The sequence below is a fragment of the Propithecus coquereli genome, unplaced genomic scaffold (assembly GCF_000956105.1).
Source record: "Propithecus coquereli isolate 6110/MARCELLA unplaced genomic scaffold, Pcoq_1.0 Scaffold249, whole genome shotgun sequence".
Lineage (NCBI taxonomy): Eukaryota > Metazoa > Chordata > Mammalia > Primates > Indriidae > Propithecus > Propithecus coquereli.
Genome location: NW_012148052.1, coordinates 47,602 through 62,013, shown reverse-complemented (window position 1 = coordinate 62,013; position 14,412 = coordinate 47,602). Strand labels below are relative to the sequence as shown.

General features: G+C 47.2%; 1 protein-coding gene across 1 annotated transcript; it reads left to right on the top strand.

Annotated features, from left to right (window-relative positions):
• Window positions 1–8,678: 8,678 nt before the first annotated feature.
• LOC105812256 (olfactory receptor 2A12-like) lies at window positions 8,679–9,629 on the top strand. Its single transcript, XM_012646659.1, has one exon. The coding sequence runs from the start codon at window positions 8,679–8,681 to the stop codon at window positions 9,627–9,629; it is 951 nt and encodes a 316-aa protein (XP_012502113.1).
• The last annotated feature ends 4,783 nt before the right edge of the window (window positions 9,630–14,412 follow it).

The window sequence follows — 14,412 nt, the reverse complement described above, 5'->3', positions numbered from 1 at the left end:
TAGCCCAGGCAACACAGTGAGACTCTGTCTCAAAAAAAAAAAAACAAACAAAAAACAGACTGAGAAATAACACATATGATAGAATAAGTCAACAAGGATATTAAAGAGTCAATATATCTATATTCCTTATGTTTAAAAAGCTGCAAGAAAGACTGAAGAAACACGAAGAATACAAATCTAAGACCTACATGTAATTGTGAAACCATATGTAGATGAAAACTACAATGTGTTAGATGAAAAATGCACTGGGTGAGATTAACATTAGATTAGAGATTACAGGAGAAATATTAGTAATCATAACAATATTATAACAAAAACTAACCAAACACAGAAAAAAAGACTTTAAAAGTGAACAGAGTATCAGTGAACTGTGGGACAATTTCATGTGTCCTAACACATATTTAATAAAAGTTCCCAAATGAGAATAGAGGGGAAACAGAAAAATATTTGAGAAAATAATGGATAATTACTAATTATATATTAATATTATCACATATTAATTATATCAATTATAAAATTTCCTAAATGTGATTAAAACTAAAAGTCCACAGATCCAAGGCAAGCTAAATTAAAAATAAATGTGAAGAAAATTATAATAAGATCCCTCATAATCAAGTTGCTTAAAACCAGTACTTGTCTTAAAAGAAGCCAGAAAAAGACACATAACATACAAAGCACCAAAGGTAAGAATGACAGCTGACTTCTCATCAATGATAATGGAAGCAAAGAGACCATGAAGTAATGTCTTGAAGGTTCTGAAAGGAACCATCAAAGTAGAACATTTTACTCAAAGAAAATATCTTTAAAAAATCAAGGTGAAAAAAAGAATTTTTCAGACATCAAAAGCTGAGAGACAATGAGAGAAATATATCTAGAAAATGTCCAAAATTCGGAAACTAAAAACACACTTCTAAAAAACCCCTATCAATCAAAGAGGAAAATAAAAAATTAGAAAGTATTTGGAACCAATGAAAATGAAGACACAATGTATCAAAATTTGTGAGATGTAGTTAAACAGTAATTTTTCTTTCTTTTTTTTTTTTGAGACACAGTCTCACTCTGTTGCCTGGGCTAGATCTAAACAGTACCCAGTGAAAAATTCATAGCACTAAAGTATCTATATTAAAAAAGAAAAAAGATCTCATAGCAATGACCTCTACTTCCATCTTAAGAACTAGATAAATAAGAGCAAATTAAACTCAAAGTACAAATAAAAAAGGAAACAATAAAGATTAAGAAATCAGGGAAATAGAACCCAGAAAAACAAGAGAAAATCCATGAAACCAAAGCTAATGTTTTGTTTTGTTTTTTCAGAAGACAAATAATATTGACAATGTTGTAGCCCATAGCAATGACCTCTACTTCCATCTTAAGAACTAGATAAATAAGAGCAAATTAAACTCAAAGTACAAATAAAAAAGGAAGCAATAAAGATTAAGAAATCACACTATTTTAGTATGAAAATTATTAAATGTTTAAATATAAACTTAATGCAAGATATGTATGACCCCTATGAAGGAAACTATAGATGATTATTAAAAGAAATTATAGAAGAGCTAAATAAAGCAAAGGATATACCAATGTTTATGGATTGAAAGAATTAAAATTATAACAATTTCAATTGTTTTATAGATTGATTCAATGCAATGCCAAAGAAAATCTCAGCAATTTTTCTTTTGGTGGAAATTGACAAGCAGTGTCTAAAATTTATATGGAAATTCAAAGAGACAGGAATAAGGTCAATAATCTTGAAGAATAACAAAGCTAAGAGATTTTCAATACCACATATCAAATTTTACTATAAAGCAATGAATGAAAGTGTGATGATATTGGCAGAAGGATAAAGCAGTAGGGTCCAAGTATGGACTCTCACAAATGCGATTACCTGATTTATAACATAGGTGTCACTGTATTTCAGTGGTGAAAGGAAAGCTTTTTCAATAAATTTGTTCAATTGGTTAATTATCAGGGGAATTATCAGGTGAAAAGTAAATCTTTACTTCTGATGATGATGATTTCTCCCATTTCTTTAGCACATACTATGTTCATGGTGTCCAATGCTTAAAAACCACATCTTACTTAATCCTCAGATCATGAGAAGTTCATATTATTATCCAAATTTTTCAGTTTAAAAAACTGAGCCTTTGTATACACAAGGAGGGCAATGCGCACTACCCGAAGGATGGACATATTTGAAACACGGACTTCGGTGGGGGGGGAACCAAGGGCAACACACCTAACCTAATCATCTGTACCACGGGAAGGGCGGCGGGAGGAGGGGGGAGGAGGGAGGAGGGGACGGGTATTTGTATACACAAGGAGTGCAATGCGCACTACCCGAAGGATGGACATATTTGAAACACGGACTTCGGTGGCGGGGGGAACCAAGGGCAACACACGTAACCTAAACATATGTACACCCATAATTTGCTGAAAAAAAAAAAAAAAAAAAAACTGAGCCTTAGGGAGGTTACGTAACTTTCCTAAGTGACCAGAAAGAAATACACACAAAAAAAGAATTTGAATTCTACCTCGCGAGATTGGATCATCTCTCACAATTGGTCAATTGCTCTCACCCATGATGCAGTTTCTTTTCCAGTAATCCCTGACCTGCATTTGTCAATGAGGCCAAGCTAGTCTCTTGTCCTTCTCTCTTGGAATTCTAGAAAGACTCAAGAGAGAATTTAGTTGGGGAGAGCGTCCTCAAAGTGGATCGGAGGAAGGCTGCACACCTGTCCCTTCGACCGTCTGGCTCCTGCACCCAACCTTAGAAGCAGTCCACAGCCGGACTATACACACCCTGTAATAGAAACGCTGCAGTACAATGATTTGGAATCTGACAGGTCTAAGTTTAGATTTGGGCTATACGATTTACCTGCTGTGTGGTGGGAACAAACCACTTAATTCTTTTAAACTCTCTGAACCTCTCAGTCTATCAAATGGCATATCGACCTTGTTGTGACGATTACCACATTAACTGCCATGTGAGTTGTATTTAACTTATGCTAGTTTGGAGCCCAAGATGCATATGTAACTCACACGTCTCTTTACCTTGGGAGCCGCATGGTGCAAAGGCAACTCACACTGCCATGCTGTACCATACACGTTATGTGATGGGTGGCCCCCTGGGCAAAACCACAGAAAACAATAAAAAATAACAAATTTCTCATTAAGTTAGAAAGGATCATTTTTTTTTTGAAGTTCTTATTCTATTTTTGTAATAAAACACCGTGGCCCCAGGGGAAAAAAAATTCTTTTCTAGTGCGGCAGTCAATGTGCTAATTATATTAGGTGTAATGACCAGGGTAGCATCTGATAAGAGAACGTGTTCAACAGTGGTAGGTAGGTATTTTTATGGTAATAGATTTGGTAGCATTTATACCACAATAAGGTATGTGGCCTTGAGTAGGTACCTGAGGAAATTAGTAGGTATTCAGTATATGGTAGTTATGGGGACACTAATAAATATTAGGAGCATTTATATGACAGTTCCCCTTATCCATGGTTTCAGTTACCTACAACTGTGGTCCAAAAATATTAAATGAAAAATTCCATAAATAAACAATTCCTAAGTTTTAAATTGTGTGCTGTTCTGAGTAGAGTGATGAATTCTCACTCCATCCCGCTCTGTCCTACCAGGGGCACAACGCATCCCTTTGGCCAGCATATCCATACAGCATGAGCTACCCACCACTTAGTAACTTAGCAGTCATCTTGGTTATCAGATCCACTGTGTGGTATCCTGATACTTTTGCTCAAGGTCAATAGTGGCCTAAGGCTACAACACAAAGGCCACGTCATTCACTTCACTTTGTCTCATCACATAGGCATTTTATCATCTCGCATCATCACAAGAAGGGTGAGTATAGTACAAGATATTTTGAGAGAGAGAGACCATATTCACATAACTTTTATTATAGTACGTTGTTGTAATTGTTCTATTTTATTATTAGTTATTATTTTTAAGCTCTTACCATACCTAATTTATAAATTAAACTTTTTCATCCGTATGTATGCATAGGGAAAAACATAGTGCACACAGGGTTCAGTACTATCTGTGGTTTCAGGCAACCACTGGGGATCTTGGAACATATCCCCGTTCCTGGAAAAATTCCTGTCCTTGGAAAATGCGGGGACAGTATAGAAAAACCACCCCTCAAACTAAGAGGAAACCGAGAGGCCAAAGAATGACTCAAACAAGACCAGCTTGAGAGTTAGGTGAGTTTATTAGAGGTTACTTACAAGGGCGCTGACTCCTGGGAGGCACAGGAATTGTTTTTCACAGGAGCTTCGTACATGCAAAATCGGCATCTGCCCACTGTGGTGTTGCTTTAAATCTCTTCCCAATGAGTAATGCAAAGTTTTTACATTGTAATTTTGTTTGTTCACGGTGAAACAAATCATGCAAGCGCAGTACCATCATCATAGGCTGTCATGCAACCTGTGTTACATTAATGATATTACAATTTCCCACTAGGTGGGAATTCTAGTATTATAATTAGCTAAGGACAACCGAAGCAGCTCTAAAACAGTCAGGGCCAGTTTGAGCTGGCCGTTTCAGGGCAAGAAAGTGCTGGGCACTCCCCTCCACCCCCACCCCAGCAGTTATCCTCGTACCTGTTTTGTCTACTTGGTAACAATTTTGCTGAGCACTCCACGCTGGCACAGCGTTTCTGTTATGTGGTGGGTAACCTGCATTTTCTGCTCATCCCTCATGGGTAAAGGGGGAGTATTGTATCCAAGCCTTAGTTTTCCCCCATTAGGTGTGCAGCCTTGGATAAGATGCACAAGGATGTAAAAGACGCACAAACATGCTTGGGAAGGAAAGAAAGCACATCGTATTAGTATCATCACCGGGTCACACAGGGATGTGGCAGCTCAGCCACAGGATCCGCCCCCCATCGCCCCATCCCAAGTCTCAGTGGGAAAAAATTTCAGTCCCCAATGGAAACTTCAGAAGGATACCCTGTTCTCCAGCTCCAAGCCCAAAATATCTCACAGGCATTAAACTTTATGGCTGTATCTCTCATCCTGCCCAGAGGCTTAGTGCTGCATTTGCCAGCACAGACAGGGAATCCCCAGGGCTTTTCGGGGGCTGGAAACTCTCCAGCCCTGTTCTGATGCACAGAGGACCCTTGGATCTGCCAACTGGAAGCCCCTCCCTCCAGGGCTGCTCCGGGTCCAGGACACTTAAGAGAGGCACAGCGTCCCCCCTGCAGAGCTAAGGAGGAGGAACTGCTTTCTCCTGCGCCGCATGTAACTGAGAGAAAACAGCCCGATGCTGCCACAGGAGGGAAGGAGGCCGCTCGAGCAGAAGGACAAGCATGTGCAGGTGGCACTAAGGGAGGCTGGGCAAGTTTGCTTCCCTGGGCATCCCTAGCAATGGACAAAGGAGCCCCACCCCAGTCTTCTCTCCCCCCTCACTGGGGAGGAGAGGAGGGAGAACTGCCCTTACTGAGTGGGAGTCGATCGATGTCCAGGGCACTTTCATGGCCATTTCCAGACTTGCACTCGTCCCTCTCAGGAGTACCTTCCCACCTCCGCACCAGACAGTGTCCTGGGGCTCCCTCGTGGGAGCCCTGACGAGGCATCCTCTCTCTTCTTACCAGAAGCCCAGAGGCTGGGAAGGGGCAGGGGAACATTGGCAGGTGGAGAAAGGAGGGTGGGTATCAATAGGAGCTTAGCCGGCGTGAGGGCTGGATGTAATTGCGTCTTTACCGTGGCTTTGCCAGAGGCAAGAAGCGCAGCGGCCAAGAGCCTGGCAGGCTATGCAGCCAGAGTCCCAGGTTTTAGTCCTGGTCCTGCTCCTTATTAGCTTGGTGGAAGGTAGAGCAGACTCGGATCTTAAAGCACAGAAAACTAGAAAAAGCAGCCTGCCCATCCCTACTTTCTCCTGGCTGGGTGGACGCTTACTGTCTTTCCCCAAGCACTGGCACAATCGGGATCCCAGGGTTTTGTCAAGCCCTGGACATATGCCATCTCTGTGCTAGATAGTGTGGAGAGATGTAAAAGAAACGCCTCTACCTTCAGCCTGGAGGGGAAGACAATAAATACATCAAATAAACAAGGCTGGACCGGTCAGGTGAGGAAGAGGAAGAATGGGAAGTAGGAAGCGTAATGGATTAGGGAAGGCATTCCCAGCAGAGGAACAGCTGGAGCAGAAGGTGGTGGCATGCGTGGCAGGCACTGAGGAAGCCAGCTAGCCTGGAAGATCTGTGGCTCAGCAGCAGGAGACCCCAGCGGCCCAGACTAGGATCCCTTTGGTGGTCTTGTGTTAGCATCATGGCTCAGAAGTCTCACTGAGATAACTAGAGAATCACACGGATATGAAAATTGGTTAGAACCACTGAGGAGAATGGTCTACAGTTCCATCTGGATTGTTGTAAAAGGTATTGATTCATCTTTTTTTAATGGCTGGAACAAACGCTACATGTACTCATTATTAAGTTGGAACTAATTGATGAGCACATATTTTTACCCAGAGGCAGGTAAAACTCAGTGGAAATCAAGTGGTGGGGAGGGACCGGAGCGGGGGCAAAAACCTACCCAATGGGTCCAGTGAATACTATTTGGGTGATGGGCACACCTAGCTGGGACTCCAGCATTACAAAAGAGATCCATTTAATGTAAAACATTTGTACACATTTTAATTTTGGAAATTAAAAAAAAATGGTTAGAACCAGATTGAGAAAGGCCTTGAATTCCAGTCATAGGAGTGTGATTGCTGAGACAGTATCTGCTAGTGGGTGATGGGGTGGGGAGACCAGGAGGGGTCCTGTGCAAGAGTCCAGGTCTGGGGTGTGGACTGGGGCAAAGGAGGATGTGGGATTTGGGGACAGGAGTATGTGGGCACCTCCTCTTCCTCAGCCCTGTCATCTTGGTGCCAGGGTTTGACATGTGCGCTGCTGACCAGACCTTGTCTCTTGAAGGTTTCCCCTCTCAATGTCCGAGACTGAGCTTCCTCAGTCTCCTCTTACTTTCACAAACCTTCCTTCTTTGGGACATTTTTCTCCTTCATCCAATTATTGGTATTTCTGAAAGCACAGAACACACATCTAACACCGTCTTCTTTTGCTCATTCAGCCTGGGACAGCTTTTCCATCTCCCACTCCTCCACCATCATCTTGTGACACTTGGTCCCCATGATCAGGTTTTCAGCCTTGTCCTCTGTAACTTCAGATGCTCAAGAATGCTAGTGTACCTGTTCTCTCCTCTCTCCACGCCTCCTTCCACTCAGCCTCCCATGATCTAAATTGCTTCCATTTATTGCACTTTCCTAGAAACCAGGCATATTTCATGCAATCTCCACTATGGAGATATTATCCCCATTTTACAAATGATCCTGGGACTCTGAGAGGCTAAGTGCTTCGGGAGTAGGTAAAGAGGTTACCAGGCTCAGGTGTGTTGATGCCTGAGTCTATGCTCTGTATATTCTCCAAGGCTCTGGGTGTGTGTCTGCAGCTCCTGGAATGAATCTCCTGTCAATACAATCCTGTTCCACTGGCTGCTCTGCTCAGCCCTCCCTGTGGTTCTCAGGCACTTGATGCAATCACAGGTCAGCAGCTGGTGCTCCTGGTACAAAAGAACATCAGAGCTGGAAGGGTCCTTTGGGGCCACTGAGTCCAACAGCCTCATATTACAAATGGGGCTGTGAAGCTCAGAGAGGGATATGGAGTTACCCAAGATCAAGCCTGGTATGCCCCCAGCCCTTTTGATTTCCCAATTTATTCCACCTGTACTAAACCTTTTTATTTGCCTGGTGTTTTATATTTTGCAAGATGTCTTGATATACGGCATCTCATATGCTCCTTGCCATAGCCCTATGCCATAGATGTTCTATCTCTATTTAAAACAGATGGGGAGACTGAGGCCAAGGGAGGTGAAGGGATTCTCCCAAGGTCACACAGCTGGGTAAGTGACAACTGGAACACTCAGGGAACAATGGAACAATGTGGTCATGGGGTGGTAATTTTAAGGAGTCAACAGAAAATTCCACTTATACCTGGTATAAGAAACAAGGCCCAAGACAGGTCTCAGGGGGACTGGGAGGAGCTAGCCAGGAGTGAGGGGCCCATCTCTTGGGTGCTCAGGGCTGTGAGGTCTGTCCCCTCTGTCCCAAGCATGTCTTTTTTCATCTCTGTAAGACCTCCACGTTTCCTCTCCTCTATAGCTGCAGCTCCCTGTGATTTTGGGTTGCCACCACACTAGCTCTGACTTGACAATATCCCAATACCTACAGCCCACTGACATAGACTTTCAGTGTCATAATTTTAAGTTCTCAGCAGAGGCATCTGCTCACTCCAGACTGGGAAAATTGTGCAGCCCTGATAGAATTCGGCAGTGGCGAGGGGTTGGCTGGGTTCCGTGCTACAAACATGGCTACCTAACGCCTTGTCTTCTGTGGTGAGGGTGGTTTCCAGAGAAGCCCCTGTGAGCAGTCAGATATCCTATGCTGCATTACAGGCATGGATCCAGATCTTCTGACCTATTGCCCAGTGCCCTGGCTGCCCTAGCTTCCTTGACCTTTTTGTCCAACTCAACAAAGGTTTGATCTAATCCGCAAGTTACTGTGCATGCTGTTGTGTGTGTGGTTTGGGTTCTATCAATCCCATCCTCCCTTCCCCAGGGCCACGGACAGAATAGGGAAGTCCTTATCTCTCCTTAACAGGCAGATTGCCATGCAGAGACTTGGCAAGGAAAACCACAGCTCTGTGTCCGAGTTCATCCTCCTTGGCTTCTCCAGTGAGTCACAGGTCAGAATGGCCCTCTTCACCTTCTTCCTCCTCTTCTACCTCATCACCCTTCTGGGCAACGGACTCATTACCACCCTGATCTACCTGGACTCATGCTTCCACATACCCATGTACTTCTTTCTCAGTATCCTCTCTTTGGTGGACATGAGCTATGTCACCACCACTGTGCCTCAGATGTTGGTTAATATGGTGTATCCAAGGAGGACCATCTCCTGGGGAACTTGCGTTGCCCAGATGTTCACCTTTTTGGTTCTGGGCATTGCTAAGTGTGTCCTCTATGCCATTATGGTCTATGACAGGTATGTGGCCATTTGCTTCCCCCTTCACTACACCCTACTCATGAGCCGTTCCATTTGTATCAAGATGGTCATAGTGTGTTGGTCCATTAGCATAGTTGGGGCTCTGGTCTACACTGACTTCACCATGCATCTACCTTACTGTGGCCCCCACAAGATAAACCACTTCTTCTGTGAGGTCCCTGCTGTCCTGAAGTTGGCCTGTGCAGACACATCCTTCAATGACCAGTTGGACTTCATATTGGGTTTCATCCTGCTTTTGGTCCCACTTTCCCTCATCCTGGCCTCTTACCTGCACATCTTTGCCTCCATCTTCAGAATCCGCTCATCCCAGGGGAGGCTCGAGTCCTTTTCCACATGTGCTGTGACCCATATCACTGTGGTCACCATGTTCTATGCGCCAGCCATGATCATGTACATGAGGCCCGGGTCCTGGTATGACCCCGAGCAGGACAAGAAGCTGGCACTGTTCTACAACGTTGTCTCTGCCTTCCTCAATCCCATCATCTACAGCCTCAGGAACAAAGATGTAAAGGTGGCCTTTCTGAAAGTACTTGGAAACAGAGGGACAGCTCAATGACTGGGATGTTTCAGAGTTGTCCACAGTCGTGAGCAGAATGGATGGGGTTCATTTGGTACTGTAAAGTACAACAGTTCTGACCCACCTGAGTCTTCCTGGGGCTGTTAGCAGCTGTTTTCTCCCTAGTGCGCAAATTTCCAGGTTTGTCTTTGTTCCAAACGAGCCATGGTATGTGCTGAGATCTCCTAAAGGAAGCACACGCTACCCAACCGCTGCGTTCATTATCCCATTCGCACAGTAACCCTGTCTGGGAGGTGACAGCACCTCCACTTTGTAAATGAGGCAAAACAGAGACTGAACCGACTTGCCTCACAGCCAGCAAGTGGCAGAAAGAGATTCAAATGCGTCTGATATCAGAGCTTGTGTTCGTTCCTCTGTGCCACGTGCTTCACCAACAGCTTGTCGTTGCTGTCCTTGGACACCCCCATTTCTTCTCCTCTTCCAAAGTTTGATATCTGCCAGAATGGCTGGCAAGGTTTGTGGCTCAGCTCTCAGTTTTCTCATCTGTATACAGGGATAACAATGCCTGCTCAGGATTGTGAGTGTTTAATGAGAAAATACATGTCGAGGCACATTGCAGACAGTCATCTGCGGTTAGTTCCATCTTGTGTTATGGACAGAAACTACTTCTCCTAGGTTTTCCAGGACAGCAGTGATTTGGGTAATTGTATTGTTTTAAATAAGGAATAAGGTATTTCATTACATGCACACTTGAATGAATTTAATTTGTATACTTTTGTAAAGTATTTCCTATTTTTATTTGTTTTTTTTTTTTTCACACTCTGCCTCCTTCCAGAAAGGAATTAAGGCAGCTATTTTTCCATATAAATGAATTTGCTGATCAGAAACACAAATCCCTTGTCAAACCATTTATCTGGTCTCTTGCTAGAAAATTATGTTTCCTACCTTTCTGGCATTGGAAGTGTGCAGTCCTTGGGGAGAAAGTTGCAAGGTTGAGACTGGGCTGTGGACATGAGCCAGCCGCCAGCGCCCCCCAGAGGCCACTGCACAGCTCCAAGGAGCTTTCAGGGACTGGAGATCTAGTGGGGAGTCCCCAATGCAGTCAAACAGAAAATTCCAACCCTGTTTTCTTTGAATCCTGCCCTCCCAGGATCCTGTGCCCCACGGATAACATCTTTCAAGCTCTGTTCACACCAAACTTTGTTCTATCCTTCAAATGCGCCACTCATTCATTTATTTCCTCCATACTTATTGATGCCTCCTCTTCCTCAAGCCCAGCGATAGACACTGGAAACACCAATGTTAAGTTATGCTGTTGCTGCCCTCTCATGGCCTGGGGCAAATTCATGACCATCTTCTTTCCCTTCTCTGTTTCTTGGCATATTCTGTTCCCTGTACCTGGGTTGCCCTTCCCTGTCATCTCCATCTGCCAAACTTCTCTTCTTCTTTCAAGCCCCAGCTCAAATACTGGCTCTTCTGTGAACTCTCACATCTCTCAGAGAAGAAGAGTCAGGGACCATCCTCTGTGTCACTACAGAATCTAGCGTGTGTCCTTCCTCAGGCCTGTGGGACACTTAGACCCATGTTCGTCCCCACAACCAGTCCTCAAGCTCCTCATGGGCAGAGCAGGGACCCAGTCTTGTTCATGTTTTGTCTCCAGTGACCAGTCATGTCTGATACACCATGAGCACCTACGAGTGTTTGTAGAATCATCAGTCAGTGACACCACAGCACAGAGAGGAGGATGAGCGATCCTGGAAGAGCTGGCGGGTGGGTGTACAGTGTCAGGGAGGAGCTGGGCAGGGCACGAGAGTGGGTGACTGCAAGGGAGGCATGCCCGAGGTAAGGAGGGAGGGCTTCACAGACAAGGGAGCACTGGAGCTGGGGACTGAAGACACATGGGAGGTTCCCAGGCAGCACGCGGCACGGGGCATCCGAGGCTGAGGAGGCAGTGTGAGGCGGGGCATCTGCAGGCGGTCCTGGCTGCCTGGATGCGATGAGATGACTGCAGGCGGGAGGCAGGAGAGCTGGGCGGGAGTCAGCTCAGGAAGGCCTGGGGCTGCCAGACAGAGCCTGAGATTGATGTCTGCAGGTGGAACCCGTGAAGGTTTTTGAGCAGGGGAAGAGGAAAGTCAGAGCTGTGGTTCAGAAAGACGGCTGTGGCAGTCATGTGCACACTTTTGGCCTGCGGAGCTTGGTTATTGAATTCAGGCCCTGCCACCTGAGAAGGGAGAGGGGTCACAGACCAAAAGTCTCTGAGTGCTTGGGGCTGGGCTACCAGGGAGAGTATTCCAGGCCGGTCCAGGAGAATGCTGGAAAAGAAACAGGTGTGGGGGCTTTTCTGTGGGGCAGGCAAAGGCCTCCGACCCTGAGGGCCTGAGAGAGCCTCAGTCAGACAGAACTGGACATGGACACCACCGAATGGTGAGGTCCCCTCAGCTGGAGGAAGAGGCCTCCATGGCCAGTCAGTGCTGCCGTGGACCCTGCTGGGGTGAGAATCAGGCAAGCAGGGAACAGGGAAAGGCCCTGTCACTGTGGAGGACATGCCCAGCCCTCAGTGTGGCTGCAGGAATTGCCAAGGAAGCAGGAGGGGGCGGGCACTTCCTCCGGAGTGCAGGGAGCAGTGAGGCTCAGGGCTCCCAGCTCTGGCTTGCTGACACCCGTTGCACCCAGGGGACAGGTGGCCCAGCCTGCAGACCCTCCTGACCCAGAGCCCAGGCTCGTGGGCTCAGCTCCCATTAGAAGCTCCCCGTGCCTGTCCTTGGCTCCAGACTTCCTGCCAAGCCCAGCCTAGCTCCTGGGGTGACACATTGGGCCAAGCTCCAAATATGCCTCCAGTCTCCCTGGAGTGTCCCTGGGACTTCTGTGAGCCAGTGGACTCCTCAGGCTCAGAACGGATGGAGCCCAAAGATTCCTTTGCCCTCAGGCGACACTGGGCTCCTCCTTCCCTTCCCCTTTGGTCTTCCCTGTGGCCTCTCTCTACATCCTCCACACTGCAGCTCTGGCCCCATCTGTCCTGCTCTGTTCTCCAGGTAGGGGCCCTCACCAGGTGGTCGGAGGTGCCAGAACACACCCTAAAAGGGCCGGGACCCGAGAGGCTGCTGGGTACTTTAAGACCTCCATGGACACCAGACTTTATAAGATACATATTCCACACTAAGTATAATTAATATATCACTTACTGTGTAACTACGTAAGAATTTAATGAGTTGTACGTAGTTGACCAAGTGATAAATAGTATAATTAATGGTCATTTAAACACTAATTTCTATTTGGGGGGTCTCCATTTTTTAATGATCTGTTCGTGGCAAGCAGAGGATCCCATGTATGAGCCCATGATGTTTTCTCTCAGGTCTCCACACGTGTGTAGACTATGAAGCTCGAGGACCCCACCTGCAGAGCCTCAGGGGTGAAACAGCCCTGGGGACGCCACCTGGCAGGGGGAAAGCACAATCTCATGGTCTTTCTCACCCTAGACCTCCCAGGGCACCTCATTTTTTTTCCTTTCCTGGGGAAAGAGGAGCAGCTGAGGAAAGACCTGCCCTGGGGCCCCGTCTAAGCCCAGCACAGATCCATACCCGCCCCAGCTGAGCCTCCAGCACCCAGCCCGGCCTGGCTCCCGGAGAGGGCACGGCCTGAGGTCCTCAGGGAGTGGGGCCTGCAGTGGGAGCCCAGGGCTTCCTCCCTGAGCTGACGCCTGCAGGAATTGTCCTGGCCAGGCCCTGGGGCCATGTGCCCCTCAGGAGTGGCCCCCTGAGGCTGAGAGCGCTCTGCCTACACCCCCTGCCCTGCAGGTTAAAAGTTCAGGACAGCAGTGTCCCCAGGCATCCTGGGGAGAAGTGAGGCTGCTGTGCCCCGGTCCCCAGCCTTGCTGGCTGAGCTGCGGGTAGGAGCCCCGCCTGGTCTGCAGTTCCCGCTGGCCGTGCTGGTCTCTCTGCCTGTCGCTTCCCCTGTCTATGTGAGTGCGCACCAGGCTCCCGGCATGGGCTTGTCTTCTTTCTCTCTGTCCACCTGTTCCTTCCTCTTTCTCTGGCCTGGGAGACCGTCTCTATCTTGCTGTCCATCTCCCTGCACCTACCTTCTCTGCCTCTGTTTCTGTTGCTGTCTCTGTCTCCAAAGTTTCTGTCCCATCTCCCCGTCCTCTTTCTGTCCAGCTCTGATGTTCTCCGACGGGGCCTTCGGCTCACTCTTTTTGCCTTTCTTTCTCTTGCTCTCTGTCTCTCTGCCTCTGGATTTGCCCTCAGTGCAGTCCTCTCTAGCCGTCCTTGTCACCCCTCACCCTGTGTAACTCACGGGGCCTTCCCTTCTAGCACTGTCCCGGGGCTGTCACTGGAGCCTTCCCACTGCCTGTCCCAGTCTCCCATCACCTGCCCCTGGGCTCTTCCAGCTGGCTCTGGGGGACCGGACTGGCCTGCCTCTCCCACCTCCCCTGTCGGACCACTTGGCTCTCTGATTCCAGCTGGGCTCTGCCTGCTCCTTGCTGGTCACCAGCACTTTGCACAACCCCCCGCCCCGTGTCCCTCTCGCAGGCCTCACACCTGCTTCTCAGCATCTGTCGTGGACATGCTGCCCTGGCTCCTCTCCCCGACCCTCTCCCCTCTTGTTTCCTTGCCGTGCTGGGTCCCTCTGGCAGGTGCCCATGTGGTCTCAGTGTCTCACACCTCTTTCCTGTAGCCTTTCCCTCTTCTAACGTGAAGGGAAGAATAAATATTCCTCCACCTGCCTCCCCTCATGAGCTGCCCTTTCTCTCCCCATAGCTGTTGACTGTGTTTCCAGCACCTTCTCTCGCTTCGTCTGTGCCCTCAGGGTTCTGCTTCTCTGC